The following is a 22,689-nucleotide window of genomic DNA, read 5'->3' on the forward strand; positions in this document are numbered from 1 at the left end:
GTAGAGAAGAGACAGAAAGTGCCAATTAAAATGCTCCAGTCACAGATACTCCCAGCTGGCCACAAAGCACAAAACACCAGAAACGAGGCTTCATCAAACCCCTTGCTCACAGGGTCACTTGGGGTGGTCTGAGACCCACATCAGAGGTGCCAGGTAGAGATTACTGTGTGCAATTAATTAATTAATTAAGAAGGTTTTTCCTTTAAAGAGCCAGAAGTACTAATTTCTGTGCTTGATGCCCTTATTAAAAAATTGTGAGAACTACAAGTTAAATGTGTTTTAATTAAGTTTTGGCACTTCTGGCTTTCTCCCATGTGAGGTCTTCCAAACCGCTTCAGTCATCTCAGGACGTGCTCCTCCGTGACCTTGCAGAAACCAGGACTGTATGACTTAGGGTGAGATTACAGAAGGGTTCATTCAGGAATACGATCAATGAACAAAGGTGAGCTAAGGTAATCTCAGAGGCAAAGGAAGAGTTGTACGAAGTTAGTTAATCATGCGTTTCTGCACTGAATGCCCTCAGCCTAATTAGTAGGGATAGCATATAAATCAATGCCTAATTACATTTTCATGACCATTTTACAGTTCATCATGCTTACTGAGAGTAGTCTTGCATATAAAAATATAAATCTATGCTCATGAAGTTCAAACCTAGTCTTTTCCTACTGCACTTAATAGACGACAGAGTATGCCATCCATAATATATACCCTTATCTAGATCAAAATCCCTACAAGAAGACTGTGTGTGTTTTCCTGACAGGTCTAGCTTCTCTTATTAAGGACACTTTAATGGTCTGCAGTAGTGAGCTAGACAGAGAAGAAAAAAATCAGAGGTGAGAGACTGAAAGCATGAATTAGGGCCTATCATTGGCACTCGTGAGTTTGCTAAAGGCCTCGACAAAGGATCCCTGCAGGAAGCCGAGCGGCTCTGCCTGAGCAGGGAATTTCTCCACCAGCAACACTGCAGAGCAATACTCTTTCTAATTCTTTGTGATTTTAAAACCATTCAAATGAAGCTGCTCTTCCCTTCCCTCGCCGCAATTTTCATTTCAGCATTACTTTCCTCCTATACTAGGCATTCATTAATTTTTAAAATTTAACCCTATGTAACATACATACTCATTGAACCTATTGAAACAGTTTTCTTCTTCCAGAGTGCCTGTATTATTTAATCACTTATGCATTTTTGTGTCTTCTCGCTTGTAACCAAATGATCATTTCAGTCTAGATAAAAGCCATGCAAGAGTTTGATTGCAGAAAACAAGTGGTCTTGTTTAGACTATGATGGCATTTCTCAGTGAGGTCTCAGTCCTCTAAGGATAAATGTTGAACTTGGCACATGTGACTTTCATGGGGCAAGCCCACGTTCTGCTGCGTGCTTGGGAGTTTGCAGGGTTGGGTGCAGCACATCCAGAACCTGCAAGATTGAGTACATCTTTGCTCCCATTTTTAGACTGTTTTTCTAAGAAAACTAGGCTTTTCTGATCATGGACTGTCTTAGGGAAAGTAACCTGTCTTTCTAACTGTGTACTAGTCCCTATCTTCTCCCATCACCAGTAACTTCTGAAAGAAATTGCTAAAGAAAACATGCTAAAGAAAGTTGGACAGCATCTATGGCTATATCAAAAAGGGTTTCATTTTTCAGCACACTTTGCAAGTACCACAAAATCTTCACAACATCTGTCCAAGCAGGTAAATAGATTACAACAGCCCTTAAATTACAGCTGTGGCAAAGACATAAGGGAGGTTTTAGTTTAACTTGCCAAAAATTGGTGCTTGACTTGGTTTTGAATGCTTTTGGTCTAAACAATATTCTCAAAAGACCTGTTTGAAGAAAAAGGAGAATTTTGCTGAACGATGGTTTCCTTTGACTATAAGAGATGCTCAGTGGCTCCATGATGAGTTACTCCTGCCCTTGCCGAAGACATTGATAAAACTCCCTTTGACTCCAGTAAAGTTAAGATGGGACAGGATGCTCTCATGTCTAAATTCAAGTTAATCCCTAGACCACCATGCCACAGTAAAAGGTCTTACTCTCCCTTGCCTGAAGTCCCTGAAAGGTTTGCTAGTGTGGGAAAGTTTTGCTCAGTGGCAGCATCAGTAAGTGCAAGTCATTAAGCTTTAATACCTGCCATTAGGGCGAAGCCACAGCTCGCCAGCTGCACAAGGACCCGCTCTGGGTGACACTATGCTCCTGCCACCGGCTGTTTTCCCACCCTGAGCTAGCGCCAGCCTCAGGCTAACTGGCTTTTCAATTAGAGGGCAGAAAGGAAATGCACTGGATCTGCCGGCTTTTGTACAGCGTCAGCAGTCAGAAACTCTTCCAAAAGATGTCTGTAACAAGAAGACACCACTCAAGACTCTTCTACCCAGAGAGGTTAAGTCCTGCTAAACGAACGGTCCTAAAATAAAGGCATTTCAGAGGCTTTACTTCTTACGGGCTGGCCAGCAGCACGGAAGATTGCTGAGTCCTAAAGCACTAAACAAAGAAGACGGGTGACAGGGAAAAAACACTGAGAGAAAAGATAAGGAAAACTTACTATCTTTTTTTCTCTTTCCTTTCCAATTTATTCTGTACTCTAAGTCCCTGATTTGCTCTATCATGGAAAGTGCCAGCTTTGGCCTCTTGCGAGTGGCACCACCGCTGCCCTCGTGTCATTGCCCATTTCTTCTTTTTCTCTGAAGGCAGCAGCAAGCAGCCTTGCGACTCTGGGTGAATTAGCTATTGAAACGCTTTCAATGGGCTCCAGCTATCCAAAAGAGCAGCCAGAAGGCCTGGAGTTTGCAGCAGTTCATGCCTTGCTTTTCATCGTGTTCACGGTTACTAAGCTGTGACCCTTTCCGAGCAGCCCCACGCACCTCGAGCAGCCCCACGCACCTCGCCTCACAGCAACCACTCAGGAAGCTTCAAGCACTTCCTGGCCCATCCACAAATGATACTCGACCAAAAAGCCTTCCGTGGTAATTCTGCCTTTCCTCCAGAAATCAGCTCCGGTCCCTCTATTCAGTTTTCCGTTCCCTTCATTATTCACTGAATTTAAAACATTGCAGCAGTTCTAGAAAGCCTCCTATGGCACCTATGAACTCCTCATGCCACACGCAGATAACTTTCTTAAAATGTAAACTAAATTATTTCAGGATCAAATGCTTCCTGTGTTCCGAGACAGTTTCTCTCTAAACCCCAGGCCGCAAATGACAGTCTACCAGGAGGTGATTTGCAAGCGTCTGTGGGCAGGACCCGGTGTGCCGGGTGCGAACGATGGCTCCATCAGCGCTATCCTCATTTTGGAGCCTTTTTATTGAGGATGAGAAACCCTCAGCATCTCAATACTAGACTTTCTAGATTCTAACTGCTAGAGCAGTTTGCAAGTAATGAATTAGAAGTGCATCCTGGAATTGGATAAACCACAGAACCAATGGTGTTTTAAAAGAGGAAGCCTAGCTACAGCTAAGGTAAGGCCTAGGCTATGCATGTGGCTGTGTAGCTGCAATAAATCAAATCGTCGCTGATTTTACAAGCCACGTGGAATTCTCCCTCGGTAACACTTGGAAGACAAACGGTAGAACTGGGGAGCTGAGTGTGGAGCGTATTTTTTCCCTAGAAGCCAGCTGGCTGCATATATGGAAGCCTATATTCTCTTTATACTCACATTTGCACAAAACGATTGCCAGCCCCAATAACATCGTGCCTATGATGTTCTAAAACACAGAAGGAGCCAAAACATTAGTCTTGTAAACAAGTGACCAGAGTTGAATTTCAGAATTCCCAAATTCCCAGATGCTCCCTCTGAAACTACATACTTCAAAGTCTGCTATTGCAGGTAAGTGAACTGATTTTCACAGGCTAATACTTAATTGGATTGGACCTCATCTCTTTAGGAATAAACAGCAAGGGAAAAATAGTAATTTGGGATGTCTCCTCTGTGTCGTAACCTGTGAATGAGAAAAGGAATACTCCTTTTCCTCTGACCTTATTATAACTGCCTATTTTGGTATATGGTCGTGTTTCTGTGACAATATTATAAACTGGTCTCAGCTCCCATCTTCCTATGTGGGAGCTCATCCTGAAAAATTGCCCTGCAACAAGGCTGATAGTAAAACCAAGCACTCTTCCTTGAGACATGAAGCATGGCACTGCAGAGCTGTAGGGACCTACCTCAAGGACTCGAGAGCATCACTGATTGCATCCGCAAAGTTTTGGTCCGTTGGGACGCTGAAGTACTCACGGCAGTAACTCGGTCTGACTCCAAGGATTTCAACCTCGCAACCTACCAGTGAAAAATGTGGTAAGTTTTGTAGTTTCGCCTTGATTATAGACACGGTACTGTGGCGTCCGAGTTCAGGTTTGTAAGTTCCCTGTGATGTTACCTATTTTTCATCTTTCATGCAGGAAAACTTGTGGTTGGGGACAGAAAAGGGTAGAGACATTTGTTTGATGAGTGCCTGTAGCAAACTGTACATTGGATCCTTTTATTTCCCCCTTTAAAAACAAGGTGTCTGTGAGACCTTTCCATGACAGGTTCCGATTCCCTCGCAGCGGATCATTTCCACCTTGATCACTAGGTTGTGTTCATTTTTAGTAATGTGGCCACGTATCCTCAGTTTCCAGACTTCCAATATAACAGACCTAGATTTTGTTTCCTCAGAGTTCAGCAAATACATTCCAGTTAGACACACTGTATCTTACATAATAATACCCTCTATAAAGTGTATTCTATTATAGGATACTGGGACTGCACTATTAAATCTGTTTCCCAGGAGATCTTATTAAAACAGTATAAACCAATTAACTCTCTCGGTAACTCACAGCCTTCCTTGAAATATACAGTCTGTTTTGTGGCCCCAAATCTTGTGGCAACAAATCCTACAGGAGAACGTGGCTCTGAACACACAAGAACATTTTTTTGTGGGTTTCTGCCCTTTCACTCTCTGGCTGCAGTACTGAATAACATTAATATTTGAAAGAACTGTGCTTTCACAAACACTAAGCTCATGCAAATTATCTTTAGAGAACTCCAGAGCCCTCCCTTCACAGTCACGCATTTTTTGATGTATTCCGGGGACACAAGAAAAGATGAGATATCTCTTGCAAAATGGCCTCTATATACTGCAATATAGGCAGGTCAAAAAGCTAACGCTAAGTGGTAGCTTGAAACTACCTGCATTTGAGTCACTTTGTCTCTCCCTTGGGATAAAAGAAATAGGCATTAAGGACTGCCAGAGGCTGAACTGTGGCTTGGGAAGAACCAAGGTTGCTCAGGAAGGGTCAGGGCAGAGAAGGCACTAGAAGCAGGCAGCAGCTACTGCTGGAGGCCCTTTACAGCACTGTTTGCTTACTGGGACACTCAATAAAAAAAGATATAGTCACTGTCCTCCATCTCAGCCTGCATAAACCCGGATTACCAAGACACAATATTGGGATACAGGGGAAAGCACACCTCTGGCAGGCTAAGCCAACCATGAGGCTCAGCACGGCAGTGGGGTTGCAACAGGGACTTGCAAGGGACGTGGTGCTGCAGCAGCCACAGGTCCTCACCTTTGGGCTTTGGCCAGCTTAGGTTACCCACACTACCTCTGTCCCCTTCGCTCTTCCCATTTAGGCCAAGATTTGCCCAAAATAGACCTTTGGTGACTGCACAAAGAACTTAGTTTCAGGAGGCATGAAATACCCTTTAGGTTGAGTTGGGGAAAAAAACTGGCTCCAAAGCCAGGCAAGAGCGTAAGGACACAGCTAGAAATACAAGGCCAGTCACGACTAAATCTAGAACTGACCCCTAATATTTTAGTTCATGTGAATGATTGCTCACAGCCAATGAGTAATCTGATGATTCAGCCTTTTTTTTTCTCCTGTTCACATACTGACACCAGATTATAATTTCCTCAGATACCGTTCCTCAAAATTACTCAATAGATAATTTTAACTGACAGTATTAACCTCCTGGGGAATCTGGGATATTTTGGCTGTTCAGATATCTGTATCTTTGCTATTTCTAGATCGTCAAGTGATGAGCATGATATAAAAGACTAGAGAGCTAGAAATAGAAATAATTTTGGCCACTAAATATTGGTCCGCAAGCATGCAGATCATTTAGAGCAATATTGAAAATTCGGGCTGCTTACATTAGACATCAAGATAGTGCATATAGTTTTATTGCCTCTATGATGAAAATAACTTTAAACTGGATTCTGGGTGTGAAAGCTTGGTACAAATTCCCAAAAAATTTAGTGTGAAGACCTTTAATAATTAAATTTCATTTTGTTAGAGGCCAGGACATGTGTTAAATTTTCTCACTAAATATAAAGGAAAAGGCAGTCTAATAAGGATTTGGAGTTAGACAAAATGAATATTAAGTTTTTCTTGGTGAAAATACAAATAGATGTGCTGTATTGGCTGAGATTTAGTGTTCAATACCTTTCTGCACAGTTTTTATGACACTAAACTGCTATTTAAAGACCCGAACTTCTGGAGCAAGAATAAGGACTTCTTTCACAGTGATATATAGACTCCTCTTTATCTTTTTGACACGGAGACTTGAACCTCTGCCAGCTTTAAATTGCATTTCTAAACATTGATTTAACAGTTGGACACTTCTTGTCATAACGGAAAGTTTTGAAAACTTTCCAGACTAGCTCAAAGGTCTGGAAAATGTTGTGTTTAAATGGAAAGAGATTGGGTTTAGAGTCTCTTTTCCCTTTCTCTCATTTCAATGTTTAGAAAAGATGTCATTCCACTTCAGCTGAAGCAGTTGCATATACTGCTGGAAAATGAAGCAGTTGGAGGGTTTTGGGTTACGTCATCCACTGAGCTGAGCCTGAGGAGCTCTATAAAGTTTCTGAGGAGCTCTGCAGAGCTTTGACGTTGGTGATATCACCAGGTTGCTCTTGCACTCCCCTAGAGTCTCACCATCTCCTGGAAAGTCAGTACTTCAGAAAGGCAACCTGGGCTGCAAGACTGCATGTTTGACCTCAGATACAGTACTGGCTGTTGTATGTTACTTGGCAATCAAACAGCTAGAAGATGCGTAACTTCTTGCCCCTGAATGGAGACCTGAAGAACACACTGAGCTCATCTCTGGAGCAAGCCCTTTTGCGCCTGCAATGAATAAAGCAGAAAAATGGTCCTGCAAGCCAAATGCTTACCATGTGATGTTTTAACACAAACAATGATTAGGACACCCAGTGCAGTGGTATTTTGGCTCCTCCACTCCCAGAAGTAGCCTAGCCCGGATGAACTCTGCCCGCAAGTTATCTGGGCTCTGTTCATGTTGAGCTCGCAGATAAAGTTGTGATGGATGAGTATTCACTTTTGACAGCTCTTCTGCTTTGTTTCCCTATTTGCTGCGGTTTAGATTTTCTTCTTTTAAACACTGAATATGCATGACGGAGGGATATAAGGAAGAATATGAAGCTGGAGATTTCAGATTCAGCCTTTGCAAAGCCTTGGAAGTTACTCCGATGAGGAAATCACAGTGATACAAGTTAACTCTGGGAATCAGCTAGCTGGCATTCACAATGCATTTGTGTTATGTTTGATCAGTCTCATTTGGATTATCATCTTCACTGCTGGCTAGAGAGAAAATACCATCTTCCAGAAGAAAATGTGATGAATTTGGCTCTACATTTCTTTTCCTGTTAACAGGTTTCCAAACTTTTCCTGTTTGGATCTTTATCAGATTTACAAGATTCATTACTAGTGGAACATCCTCAGGCTGGAAAGTTAATTACTAATAGCACACCATTCTCAGTACAAAAGTCTGCAGGACCTCCACCCACCTTGATCATTAATCCTTATATTTGCTTTAATTTCTTTTAGGATCGCTTCCCCAGTAGAATGCCATTTTAAGAAGTAAAGCCTTAAAATAACAAATCTAGAAAATTTCAAACAATTACATCCTTACTGTGGAATTAGAAGACAGCTCAAAAATCATATGGAAAAAAAGGTATCAAATAAATTCTGTTGCATTTGGAGTGACACTTATTCATTCCAATTACAACTGGACTCATACTTCAGGCCAATTGCCCTGTAGTTTAGTTCAATTGCTCTAAGGTTTTCCCTGCTTCTCCCTCCATGCCCAACTCTTTATGGCCTGTGTATCCATTGGGACCACGTATATGCTTAAAAACAAGCATGTGCTTAAGCATTTGCTGAACTGAGGCATTAAAGACTTTGCCCAAGGTTGCCTGTCACAGATAATAATTAGTGACCGACAAATGTACCTGTCACAGTCCACAGATAAAATACCAGATCCATGCAAAAACTCCCTTTGGCATCAGCAGGGCACAGTTCCACCCTCTGGGTCATTACAAAGTAAATGGATACATTTGCCACTGTGAAAAAGGAATGTTCTACTGTTCTTCACAATTTTCTGCTAGAAATGCTATATATACATATATATACACACACACATATATGTAAACACACACAAACACAAGAAATATATGTATATACACACACATACCTGTACCCCTCATTTGTCTTCTCCTTGGCCACTGCTCAAAAGCTGAGAGGTCCTTCACAACTCAAAAGGCTACATGAGGGAGCTGGATAAAGTCTAATGGCATTTAATGAAAAGTGATACTGTTCTTTCAGATTTCAGTAGCTTTCTGCAGACTAGAGAATCGCATCTATTCAGTACAGTTCTGCTTGTAGTTAGAAGTGAATAGTCTAGAGAAACAGGTGTTTTCATACATTTTTAGAACAATTTCTAATTCTTTTATATTTGAGATATTTATATATGACATTGATGTATATTAAGATATAAATATCAAGAACAATATTAAGATATTCTTATATATAGTCTTTCATATATAATTTATATATCCTTTTATATATATTTTCATTGCTGTTATGTCATTTGGGTGATCTCCAGTAAGAAGCAGCTTTTCTGAAGGATGATCCAAAACATTATCTCCAGTCTGCCCTTCCAGTCTGTAGGATGGCACTTTAGTCCACAAGGCAACATTTCCTTCGTCAGATCTTTTCTCTCTTCAGTACTGTAGAAACGATCTGACTAGTTTTTGAATGTAACCATCCCTGGTTTGCTCTTTCGGCCCTCTCCTGAGAAGTGCTTTTTTCTCCGGAAGCCCATTAGCTGCACTGTATGGGGCGAACGTGACGGGGCCGACGTGTGCTGGGATGGGGGTGATGGGCTGGCTGGGAGCCTGCGGAGTGAGTCAGCGGCTGCTGCTCTGCCCGCTGTCACTGGCTATGTTCATGCAGTGTTTCTAACACGTGCTCCTTTAGCCTGTGGTTCTACATACGAGGATATTTGCATACTGCTTAGGTAGCAGAGTTAAAAGGTCAAAAAGGTGAGAAGCTGCATATCTTGCAGGTAATTTGGTCCAGCTGCACAGCTAGGACATTTATTTCTATGTGGCTGGCTAAAAGGACACATCCCTAGTGACTGCAGTGGAAAAGAGTTGGTCCAATACTGAGCAAACCAGGAGCAGAAAGGCCAAGCCACACCAAATGAATGGCTCAGACCAGGGGCAACTGGGACCTTGGCTGCGTTACTGATGAATGACAGCGAACATGCCCACTCCAGCTCACCAACCAATGCTTGCTTCCAGCTGGGGTTTGCTATTCCCACAGGGAAAATACACAGCTCTCCAGGTGAGAAAAAAACCCAAGCATTTGGGGAGGATGGTTATTTTTTAACTCTGATCAGTGACCTAATCTGCACCGCTGCTCCACAGCACTGCTCCAGGGACCTTCATCACAGCTGAGGTTACAGGTGGGTAGGAGGAACGCGAAGGAGGGGATGCTCTGCAACCAGCATCGTCACTGGAGGTAACGCTGGCAGGAACACTATCGCTGGCCACAGTTCAGTTTCCTCTAAGCACATGCAAATTGTGATAACCTAACTAAGGAGAACTGATTTCTACAGGTGATTAATAATTTTTGTCTTTACTTCAGAACTGTAGTGCATTAAAGAGCCATCCTACAGGGCATGGTGTACTTAAATGCAAAGACGCACTATTAAAATGGTAATAATTTCTGACATACTAACCTGGCCAGTAATACATAGAGACATTCTTCTTTTCTTTCATCATTGTGACCCACAAAGGCTCTGATCCATTCCACCAGAGAGGTAACAGGCTTTCTTTATTCACACCAATATCGAAAGATACATTCGTAGTTGGGTCCCACATGTAGTTTCCAGTCATCTGATGGACTTCACAGTGGCGACCTACAGGAAGGAGGGAAAAAAGAGCATAATTAGATTTGTGTTCTCCAGAAGGAGGACACCACTAATACCACTACTGCTATTACATGCTCACATGAGATCACCTAGTAAATCAGCTGAAAAGCTGTGGTGTGAACTCAGGAACCTTTCACCTTGCAACCACTCATACCATCTTCTTGACCCTGTTACCTTTTATAAAGGTTTGCTGGATGGCAGTCTTGATCTGTCAGTTTAGCCATCTAAAAGTTAACTGCTGAAGTCTACCTTAGTCACCTATGTTCCCTTCACAGTCAATGGAGAAAAGTGACACCTCTAGATAATTCACGCCATCCTAAGATAAACATCTAAGATATCTGGGAGGAGTTATCCTCTGGAGGTGCATATTACTTTCTTTTAATTATAGAGAAAGGTCACATAATTAGCTCGTTTTGAGGCAGCCGACTTCTAGACAGCTAAAGCGAGAAGAAACGGATCCCACATCCTACGGCCTAATCAACATGCTGTACGCAGCCTGCACAAACCAACCACTGTGGTGGCAGCCCGTGCAGATGCCACATGTCCGACTGACATCTGGCTCCTTCTATGTACACAACATCTGCCAAGTCTGAGGCTATTTTAAGGTACTCGCCAGCATAGGGACCCAGAGACTGCAGAAGGCAGTCTGTAAACAGGAAGAGATAAAAAGCTCTCCCTGGAAACATAGAATAAAGTTTGGGAAGCTTGCATTTCCTCTCTCTTTCATCTAAGGATTAACGTGCATTGCTCAATACTGATATTTAGATATCGCAGTTTATTTAACAGTGTTTGGAAGAGAGTCAAAACAGCAAAAAAACCTACATGGAAACTCCTCAGTGATGGTAAGGAGCAAGGGAATCAGGCATGACATAGCAGGGGGTAGACCTGTCCTCTCTATCCTCACCCTGGTATGCAAGGCTACTGTGTTCACCAAGACTCTTTTTATAGCGAGAACTACACTACAGGTCCCAAGCAATCCAACTCCGGCTCTATATCCACATATATAACCCTATATTTCTTAAGCACAAGCCACAGACCCATAGGAAACCAGGCCAGAAGATCCAAAGACACAAGGCTCTCCCAGTGTATTGAGTGTGAGCATCCTTAGCTTTTAAGAAATAAATAAATAAATAGATTAAAAAAAAAAAAAAAGGCCACTGTGGTTTTCTACAACCCAGTCTGAAACCTCTATATATTACTTTTGTTTTCCATCACTGTTTGCTGGGGGTTTTGCATGCACACACTTTGTTCTTGGTTGTGGGGGTTGCAATCATTTCAGACATTTTCAGCTATCTTACTGCATTTTGGGGGTCCCTGGGCCACTTTATATCACACTAAACTGGTGTGTATTTCCTGAGAGGTATCTCCCATTTCTTTTTGTTGTCAGAAGAGAAGATGCTATATTTTAAGAGTTAATCTGCAGGTCAGTTAACAAAAATGGAAAGATTGTTGAAGAATAAGTGGTACTAGAAGTTCATGATTTCCTCGTCTTGAAAAGAAAAAACCTGATATGTGTGAGACACTTTCGTCATTAGCCAGTGAGTCACAAATATTGAAAGGATCCGGACAACAGGTTTTGATTACTTGTGAGAATAAGTGTGGTGAGCAGAACTGAAATAACCTCAATACACTTTGTTTTAAAGAGGGGACTCTAAAATTTGTGTGCATGTCACCTTGGAACGAATTTTGAAAATTCCCTTTCCTACTATGAAGTATTTTAATTATGCAAAACATTTCCTCCTCCCCAGAGTAGAAAAATAGTCCCAGTCTGTGGCAGTCACTAATATTCACTGTATTAAAAAAAATAGGTTTAATATATGAAAACTGGTGGACTGGAGGGGAAGAAATCTGTCCTCCTTAGGCTGCCAATAGCTTTCTTTGCTATAAGTCTAAAAAGTGCTGGTAGCAAGCCCCTCTAGTGCATAAAAACCTCGGCCTTACTCCTTGGAGAACTATGCCTCTTCAGCTTCTTGAAGTCCATCTACTCCTGAGCATACATTGACCCGGCAAACTGTGTGCAGGCAGGCGGTGCCAGCCTGGGAGACCTGGAGATCGGTGCTGGAGCTGTTTGGCAGGTCACATATTAATACATCATATAGTCTTCACATAAAAACAGTGACCTCCAGCTGCTAGTGATGCAAACTCCGTGCAGGACTTGAGAGCTACCATCAGTTCACCCACCTCTTTAAGGGGCAGAACAGAGATTGTTCTTTGTTGTGTTGCTGGGAAGTTTAGTTAACTGCGTATAACAGTACAGAGGAGAGCATTATTCTGATCATCACATTAGACAAGTTCATTCTTTAGGGGCTTCAGCTCTCTTTTTTACTGCTACCTTCACTTAAAAAAAAATCTGTTTCAGTTGCTATTTTGCAAAAATATGCTGTATGTGCTGGATTTCAAAGAGCTTCTATATGCAGATAGTTATGCTCTTTGAGAAACCCTGCAATTGCAAATAATCGCAATACATGTACAACACAGAGGGTAAGAAAGATTCAAATTCACCACAACTTATTGTATTAAAAGGTATAAATACTTTTCTAGTTCACAGATTCAAAAGCCAGAAGGGACCATTGGATCAGCAGACAGACCGTAAGGCAGGACGATCTAATGCTGCCTTGAGCCTGTGCTCCAGGAAGGCCCCAGACCTCCCTGGAAGACCCAATAACCAGCTAACCCATTTCTCCCTTGGGTTGCTCTTCCCAGCAGTTTCCCATCAGCAAACGCTGTTCAAGAAGTATACCTGTTTTCTAATTTGATTTTGTCCTGTGTTAATCTTCAGCCATGACTCTTCTGTGCCTTGCCTGCTCGATCAGAGAGCCCTGCAATAGCTGGCACTTCTCCCCCGAAGACCCTTGTGCCTGGAATTAAGGTCATCTCTCAAATTTCGTTTGGGTTGCCTACGCAACCTGAGTTCTTTACATCCTCTGTTTTAAGTTATTTTCTCCAGCCTGAGAAAATGACCTTTGGTGGTCTCCTTTTTAATGATTAGCAAAACAGCACCATGGTGTTCGACAGTCACCATAACATGCAGAATTTATTATTGCTTCCATTACTGTAACTTTCCTTTGTAATCAAACATTAACTTCGGAGTTTGACAGCTAGCAACAGGGCAAAAAGCAAACGCAGCATACGGATGTCATGAGCTAAAGTGACTGCAATTGCAGTGAAAAAACACCCCTTCCTCAAGCAACACAGAAAAACAAAGGCAGTACAGTTCCCAAGACTATGATAACTACCGTATCCTTCTGGAAAAGAGCCAGCAAAAGCATTTGCAAGTCTACATGCTACAACTTACTTGGACACAACACTTTTTACAGCATTTATCTTTCTTTGAAGCACATTCCCATGTCTCCGGGCACTTTTGTCAGCATTGGAATGAATCTACGCAAAACAAAGATGAATTTTTAAAGAGAAATACACAACCAGTTGGCCGCTTATAACATCAGTGCAGTAACGCTGGTTGCTGAGTGCCCTACATCGACCGCATGTGAGATTTTGGAATCAAAAGATGGGTTCCTGTAACATTTGCCTGCTTCCCAGTAACCGCGTCCCGATCTCACTCTCCAAGTCTCAGAGCGGTCTCTCACTGATCGCAGGGCCGGCGAGTAGGATCGCTACCAGACAGGGCATATCACGCAGGGAGCACCCGCATCTAAATCTACGCGAGAAAAAGCTCTGCTGAGATTCTCAAACAACTTTTTTTTAAAAGACAGGCAGCATGTGACACACGTGTGATACTACACCTGGTGCACTGGGCAACGAAACAGAGGTAAATCACCTCTGCACTGAGCAGATCGGATTTATCTGAGAGCCCAAAGTGCATACGTTAATTAGCACAGCAAAGGTACCATAATCTGTACCTATATAGTAGCCACCCAATGATAAACAGAAATACCTATGTACGTAATATGCATATAAATATCTATGTATGCAATATGTAATATTATATGTATGCCCTGCAGCTCCAGTGAGGCCTTTTCTCCTGAGTCCCCACCGCCAGGGCAGGGAGTGACAAGAGCTGGGAGGGAACGATGCAACTGCGGGCGGCGATGGGGCTACGTAGTCCGGGAATGAGCTAAATGCCTCAGCCTGAACAGCTGCTAGCATTTAATGAGAGCTTCCTCAGGGAGCGCAGCCATGCGGGAAGCGTGGCAGGGCCCTGGAGGAAGGGGTCTCCGAGCCCCGGGAGAGGCGCCCAGCACGGGGCACTTCAGCAAGCGCACCCAGAACCACGCAGACGAGGGGTGACATCCTGGCCCCGTTAAAGTCACCCCCCAAATCCCTGCTCACCTCTGCAACGTCAGAGTTTTAATCCAAACCACATCCATTTCAAGGGGCAGAAAGAAAACACTTTTTTAAAGCGTGTAAGGTTGTGCAGCCCGTATAGGTAAAAGATTAATGGTCCAAAAATTCAACAGCTGGAGAGGGTATACTGGTTCAGATGAAACACACTGTTGCTATAACCTGTATATGTATGCACATATGTGAATATATGTATATAATGTGTATATACAGTAAGAAAAACAGTAATTCTGCCTGTTTTTCTGGCCTTTGGGAACTTCTGTAGTTCTGTTTCCTGACCTAATTTGATCAGCATCGATTGGCTGTATTTTATTGTTTTCAGTGGAGCCATACCCAAGGGCGTCAAATGAAACAGCCGCCAACCTCCGAAAGGCCAAGCCCAAGCAGCGCCACGAGTGAGTGCCACCCCTATTACAAATGATGCAGGTGAGACAACGATTGGGGTGGGAACAAGGCCAAGAGAGACCTCCCTAAGCTCGGGTGCCCACGTGAAAAGTAAATGATGCCTCACCTGCCAAACCATGAAATCTCGCCGTATTTCTACTGTTCCTTTTGTGCTGGGCACACAGGCAGGACTGCCCAGCATCTCCCAGTGCTCCCCAGAGGGAAGAAACGTGTGATGTATCATGAACAAGCGTGAGGAGCCGTGCCGCGTGATCTGGCGGCAGTACATTTCGGAGCCTGCAGCAGGAGCACCTTGTGTTCTTTATCGCCTCACCAGAACCAGAAAATAAAGAGACTTCCAACCAGTCCATAAACAGGGCTAGGCAATCTGGAAGGTTATTTTTCCCTATAAGGGTATCTGGTCCTTCAAAGCTTGGCCTGACATGTAACATCCTTGGAGCATTTAGGTTCAAACAATTTATTTGGTTAGCCAGGTACATTTTAACAGCCACAGTGCAGTTCCCTTTCTCCCTGTCCTTCCCTCTCCCACAGCGTCCTTCCTCTGCTATTTGTTCACTCACATGCCATTTAAGAGTCACCAAAATGGTAAATTCTGACCCAGATTATCAGCTCCTCACTGTACCACACTTCCAGACTCACTAGAGAGCTGCTGAGTGGGAAATATTCTGCTTGGGCTGCTGCGAGGAAGAAGAAAGTAGGACTTTTAAAATGGCCAGCACCACGTTGCCTGCTTGGAGCAGACATGGCAGCACAGCCATCCCCAAGGGCTGAGCCCAGCCTGCCCAGCACGAGCAGCGTGTCCTGCAGCACCCCGCTCTGCTGCTCTCCTGCTAGGTTTCATTGGCCCTTCTCTGCAAGGGAACAAGAAAGACCAAAGGTTAAAAAAAGAAATCCTAGTGTTAAGCCTTAACTGGGCGGGAGGAGACCGCGTCTCATGACAACTCAGGGGGGCTCTGGTCTAGATGAGGTGGCCCTGCCATCTGCAGACCCTCAGGCAAAAGTGGTACCTGCAAGATGTGATGAGACAATTCACATTCCCAGAAAATCTTGGTGGCAAAGATTTTCCAACTTTTTTTACGACCCTCCAAAACCAGACTGAGCTAAAGCAGAAACACCTTAGCCTATGCCAGGCAAGAATTTGCAATCCAAGCAGGACTCTTGCATTAAAAGGGCCAGAAAAAAATCTCTGCTGCACACAGCATGTTTTTTTCTAAATGGAGATTCATTTGACCGCATAAAACTCTTAATTCAATGCTTTCATAACAGGGCCAGGGCTGGGGTGCACACAGACTGCTTCCAAAGCACCTCGTTCAGGCTTTGCAGGTGCTCGCTTGTGCGGGAAGGCAGGTCTTGCCGCCCTGGGGAGGAGGTGCTCTGAGCTGCACCTCGGTCGCCTGAATCTGGGTGCTGCGGTCGGCTCAGGGACGAAGCTGGGAGCCCTTCTGGCAGGCAAGCTAGAAACGGGGCCTGAACCAAGCAACATGCCAAGCTGCTGCATGCACCATTAGAAAACGGCCAGAGACGCGTACCCTCTCTTGTTAATAAACCATGACTGTGTACTTCTAGCTCTAGGCGAAGAAATACCTAGATACATGAATGTCCACTGACAGCTGCTAATAGCTGGTAACAGGCATTTTAGGCAGATGAGAGCTGTGAGGTTTTAGGTAGCATATAAACAAAAAGCTCTACGCTTTGATTTGTAGCATATGAACTTGCGCAAGAGAAAACTTTGTTCTCCGTTTTGAGAGTGTTTCTATTTTTTTAATTGGTATAAAGCAAACAGATTTTCACATTTTTTGCATATGTGTGAAAGAGAAAGATTTTGGCACTTGGCATTGCAGCCTTTCTGAAGGCAGGGAATAAACAAAACGAGATGAAGATCTGAACAAAGCATTCCCAGCTCCCAATCTCTCCTGCAGCCCACCCTTGTCAGTGCAGTATACATTCCCTGCAGTTAGTAGTATTACCACAGACTTCCTTGTGCTCTTTTGCATCCAATCTACAATTTTGGAAATGTAAAGCCATTGAATCCAAGAAAAAAACCACACTATTAATTCAAAAAGGGTGCATCACAAATAGACTTATTTTTTTTCCTCTTCACCACCATAGATGTCAGTAGCAGCAAAGATTAAAAAAAAACAAAAAAAAGAAACACAAAAACACCATCACAAGAGAAAAGAGAGTCACTATCCTCCAAACACTCTTAATTTTCCATGACCGCAAGGGTAAGAATATTATTGGTGTGGATTTAACCGCTGCAATATTAACCACTACACCTGTGCAGGCAGCTCTACTATTTTAAAGTGAGTGCAAAAGTGGGTACAAAATCCTGTTCTTGTGGTGGAGTGAAACACCCACTTTTCTCAGCTCTGAGCAACGATACAGCAAAGCTACTGCAGAATAGTAACCGCGGTTGGATTTCGCTAGTGTTTACTATACCTTGCACTGATAAAAGCTCAAAGGACACGCTCACGATGGTGGTAGTCAATAGTTAAGCGTGGCAATCTCTGTCCTTGGATGGCAGTACATTGCTTGGGAGAGCGCTGCTCGAGCAGTTTAGCAGCAAGCTGCCGGGACGCTGGATGTCGGCTGCAGCTGCACACTGCCCTGAGAGGCACCGCACAGGAGGCTTTCCTCCTGCTCCCAGGCTCTTTAGCAACTGAGATGCTATGCTGTAAATCAGGAGAACTTTTACAGCAAATAATAAATCTGCAAGCATGTCAGGGGATAACATGTGCATGAGCCAAACCCAGGAGAACTGCAGGGATGGGAAGGTCCTGGACATTTGCTCCTAGAAAGCATGGAATAAATTGCCCTCAATAGTCCCTGTCGCACGCAGGAAAGGCAGCGTACATCAAGATTCACTGCGCTCAGGGGAAAAGGGGAACGGACTAGCTTATGCACCAGACCACGTATTGCTCCATCAGCAGTGAAGCCCCTCACCAGCACAGTATGCCAGCACTGGAGATGAGGAGTGGAGGAGAGACACCACTGCAACAGGGATAATAGAGACCCATGAAACCTGGCAGAGCAGACCTCAACTGTCACCACCTCTTGGTCCTGCCGTGTTGCCTCTCTCCCTCCTGACTTGTCACTGCCTCTCGGGAAAGGCGAGAGGACCCAGCACGGGACCTGGTGCCTGCAGGGGGGGCACAGCAGGGCTCCCAGCCCACAGCCCCAGGGAGGCACAGCTGGAGCCTCGCAGGAGAGGAGGAGGTGGCACATGCCAGGCTGAGCCACAAAGCGGGGGAACACCAGGAAGCTTGTGTTTCAGATAAGCCGTAAATGTGCTGTTGCAGTTGTGAGACAGCCCTACAAAAGGCCATGGGCCTCATCCTGGCAGTGGGGTCAGCAGACCTGCAGCTAAAGTGTTCTCTGTTCAACGTCCTCCTCTATCCCACAAGCTTCACAGGACCTTGCAGCCTCTCCACCAGTTATTTGAGACCAGGACCTCACAAAACAGGCATATCCAGGCCCCTCGCCCACTGCTCTCCAAGCAACTTCCCACCCACTGAACTCTGTGCAAGCAGGGACTTCCTCTTCTCCCTTGGAGGGAAAAAAAATGCAGCTTTTGGAAGCAGTGCTGCACAGCTGACCAGATAGCTGGCTTGTCCTGAAGAAAGACCTGCCAGAAGAGACTTTATTTGTTGTTAGGACCTTGGAAAATAAGTCCCCACTAAGTTTCCAGCGTCAATGTGATGTACTGATTGCTGATGCTTATACTGGCTGGGGCTTGTAACGCGAGGGGCCCTGGCAGGTTGTGCCTGCCATCGGCGGGGGGGAGCTCATCGGAGCTGCTAGGGACGTGGCCGTGCAGGGTGTCCCCAACAGCTCCCAGAGCAGATCCCCAGCTCCCGCTTCTAGTGAGGGAGGCCCAAACTTCTCCGTGTAAGCAGCTTTTCCCCTCAAGAGATATGGCAAGAGCAGCCCTGAAGTAAGAATTCGCTGTTGTAGTGGTCATGGAGAGAGAGACATCTCAGACTTTCCATTTAGTTTGGCTTGAAAACTCCCTGCAGAAACAGGCCAAGGCAGAGGAAGGGAAATATTAAACTCTTTAAAGCTCTCAATAGGATAAAAGTCTGAGGTGGCTTGTGATCTTCATTCCTTTCTCTGGAAAACAAACACCACATGGTATGATTAAGCCAGCTAACCTTCTGGGACAGGCATATTTGGATTCCTTCTTCCCTCAGCTGCCAAACCCACATCTAACCCCACCAAGCTCCCTCGGACACATACGTTAGCACTAACAACTCCTTTCTCCTTTTACCTATTTCACCATTCTAAGCCGTGCCTTTCTGCACCAACGCAATCCTGTCTCTCCCCAGTGAGCCCCTTCCATATACACAGCTTTAACACCGCACAAACCCTGAATTCATCCATCAGTTTGCCTGAATCTGATTTCAGGGTGCCATTAAACTTGTAAATGGGACTCAGATATTAAAGAGCTCGTCACTTTTACAAAAATCTGTCCTCAGAACCTTCTTCCTCTAAAGCATCTCTTTCTGTAGTATTTTTTTCCATTCACAGCTTCCCTCATTCAGTTGGGGGGTATTTGCACACAAACAGGGTCTTCTCTGCAGAGATAGTCCTTTCCTGTCTGTACTCACATCTCATCTGGGATCACAGACCCCTGTGACATTAGGAAAAAATTAGACTCAACAATTGCAATGTCATTAATGAAGAACAAGGACATCAGGAAGATACCAAGCTAGCTGCTCAGCTCCTTGAAAAACAACCCAGCCACTGAGGAAGTGCTCCTGACACCTCTGTGGAAGCCAAAACCAAGAAATGTAGCATGAGTGAAGGTGTTATGAAAGATTGCTTTCCAAAGAGCAGGGCTTGGGCTACCATGCTCATCACCAGATCTTCATAACAAGATAATTCCTCAGGTTGCTCTGAATCACACTGTGATTTCGCATGAGTAAGCCAAACATCTACCACTGTTCTTGTTTCTGCATCTTTGCTTTTCTTTCTCACGAATGCAGTAGGCTTGGAGGAAGGGAAAGAGTCCTCTACCGAGGTCCCAGGCCTGTGCCACTCCATGACACTCCAGTTAATACCTTGTTGTAGGTTAATGTTAATAGAAGATTTAAGTAGGAGACCTAGTTTATTACTAAAAGGGCTAATCCTGAATGTTACTGCCTTTGAATAGCTGAAGTCTGAGGATTAGCAGTGTACATTCTCTCCTGTTACATATTACAGGATTTTTAAACTCCTTTAATATATTATGGACAGTCTGACCCCTAGCAGGGCGCCATGGCTTATTTCACTTAATAGCTGAAAATTCTAGTTTTAGCTCACTCACATTTCAACCTGGTGGTTTTCAGCCCTACCTCTATCATTTCCTTAAGCTGTCACTTTTGGCCACTCACCATCCTCTGTTGGTTTCCCAGCCACAGTTTTAAATCAGCTGCAATTTGCGACTGCCCCTCCAGGAAGCAGCGAGCCCCACCAGAGCAGACAGCAGCATGGACCTCCGGAGAGCTCGTTCCTCTCCCTCATGGTGCCACACAACGGCTACGTGGCCGTGGGTGAGCCGCTTTTCTCCCCTCCCAAACTTTCATCCGTCTTGTTTACTTACATTGCAACCTCTCCATGAGGAAAATGTACTCCAGCTGTAGTGTTTTTATGCACACACCGCCACAGTGCAGGCAGCTGTGTGTATTCCTGAACAGGTTGGATGCAGTTTCACAAGACCTTGTGAATGATCAAGTATTCATCAAAACAAGTGATGAGATGTGATGAACAATGCAGGGATGGGAATGAGCAGGTGGAGACAGAAATTTCTTAAGCCAGTATAGCTGAAAAAGCTAACACACTGTGAAACTGCATCCGGAAATGCTAAATTATAGCAATTTGGAGGTTACAAGGGGAGCTTCTTAACAGCTCGTGATACAACAGTTCAGGACAAAACATGAAGAATAACCTATCCTTGTGTCTGTGATTTCTCAGAAGAGACCGCAGTGACACTTAAGCAGCGGAGACACATGAGTTATGAGATCAGGTATGCTTTCCAGGGCCTGCACAGTAGCGGCAGAGAGACGGTAACTCACCAGTCACTAAAAGAGTTGCTACAGCACGTTGCTAATTTCAACCTGTCACACTATATTTTATCCAAAAGCCGTTCCAGCTTTGCTAATCGAACCTGCAGAGAGTAAACAGCAAAGAGGCCCAGCTTTGCAGTGACTAACCCTTCGCTTTCCCTCATCTGCCGCATGCCACAGTGTCCTAACTCCATCATCACCTAAAGCATGACCTCTTCTTTCTGTGGAGCATCTGTCATGGTGCTGGGGGTAGAGACGACACCCCAGCCTTGGAAATGATCATGCTGTTGGGTCAGGACATGGCCACAAGGTACACCTCCCCCCAAGGGCTTAGTGCAGTCTTGGCACCTCCAGCTCACGTTGGCCCGAATGCTTCTGAGATGCCTTGGGCTTGTCCATCACCTAAACCTGGTCCTTGGTTTGCTCTTGACCTATTTAATACCACTGACTCGCATGTTATGGAGGGTAATTGTTATCTGCAGTTAATCTGTATTTGCAGAGCATTGAGATCCTTGCCATGAAGGCCAGGACAAATTATCAAGAGTTTTGTCTCATAAATTGTCTCATTGCTTCAGTCTGGGGTATGAAAACTGTGGTACCCTAAAAATGTGAAAATGAGTAATCTTTATGTTTCATCATCTAAAACAAAACTCCTTTTTTGTAAGAACTGACAGGATGTTTTTAAAACTCCCCAAATGGCTGATTATGGACTTCAGTCTGCGCATATACATTTAATAAGTGTGATGATTAAGTGAGAATTAAGGAGAGAAAGCAGCCATTTTTCCTGTTCTTTTTAAGAACTTCAGCCAAAGGCTTTTTGCAAATAGGAAATGTTAACTTGGTTTGCCTAAGTACATCTAAAGAAAATGGTCCACAGTGGAGTGACACTTATTTTCAGGAGTGAAATTTGCTCTGCATTCATGCAGCTCCACCAAGTGATTAAGAAAAATGCAGCCATTTTGTAGGGGTTCCCGCCCACCCCCATAGTCAATTAGCATAAAAAGGCAATTCTCTCTCAAGTTCGGGAGGAAGGGGTTAAGCAGTTTCAAAACAAGCTGGGCACAACTGATGTCAGATTCTGTCTTACAATGGCATCTATTTGCTTTCCCAGCAGCAGTATATGAACTGCTGGGCATTGTATTGTCCTATGGACAGTACAAGGCACCACGTATCTAGACGAGAACAGATTTCATTGCTGCTTCCAGTTAGCTGCAAGGCTTTTTTTTTTTTTTTTTTTTTTTTTTTTTTGCCATAGTTATTTAATAATCAAATTTGAAACTCCAGAAAAACTTTTCTTTTTGGTTGTTTACTTCAGTTTTATTTTTCAGGGTGTATTTCTCTGGCATAAATAAAGCTCATCTGTACTCAACACATTCAGTCACTGTAATTATGTATCACTATAGTGAGATTAAAAGGAAGTCAGCATTAAAACATATTATAAAAATAGATTGAATTGACCTTCACAAAGTTACAAATGTTCTCCCAATTTTCCAAAAGCCTTTCCTCAGCATTCAGAAAAAGGGAGGCTGTTACTAGAGGAGCAAGAGCAAAAATCCTTAGCATTTCTCTATTTGGCTATTTCACCTCATCTTACAAACACAAGGACTTAGGGCAGAGTTAAGACAGGGACCTGTGAAAGCAGAATGCCAGTTCAGTTTAGGAAGAAACGCAGTGCTGAACTTTCTAAAACAGACCTGCTGGCTGAAAATAAGACGTTTCTTAGTCACCCTCAGTTT

General features: G+C 43.9%; 1 protein-coding gene across 1 annotated transcript in view; it reads right to left on the bottom strand.

Moving 5' to 3' along the window:
- Positions 1-22,689, bottom strand: part of ENPP6 (ectonucleotide pyrophosphatase/phosphodiesterase 6) — a 36,426-nt gene that overhangs the window by 12,789 nt on the left and 948 nt on the right. The window contains exons 2-3 of the mRNA XM_026105213.2: positions 10,011-10,190; positions 4,157-4,268 (exon numbers count right to left, since the gene is read on the bottom strand). Coding sequence (XP_025960998.2) covers positions 4,157-4,268; positions 10,011-10,190 — 292 coding nt within the window. The remainder of the gene's footprint in view (positions 1-4,156; positions 4,269-10,010; positions 10,191-22,689) is intronic.

This window comes from Dromaius novaehollandiae, chromosome 4 (assembly GCF_036370855.1).
Source record: "Dromaius novaehollandiae isolate bDroNov1 chromosome 4, bDroNov1.hap1, whole genome shotgun sequence".
In the NCBI taxonomy this organism is placed as follows: domain Eukaryota; kingdom Metazoa; phylum Chordata; class Aves; order Casuariiformes; family Dromaiidae; genus Dromaius; species Dromaius novaehollandiae.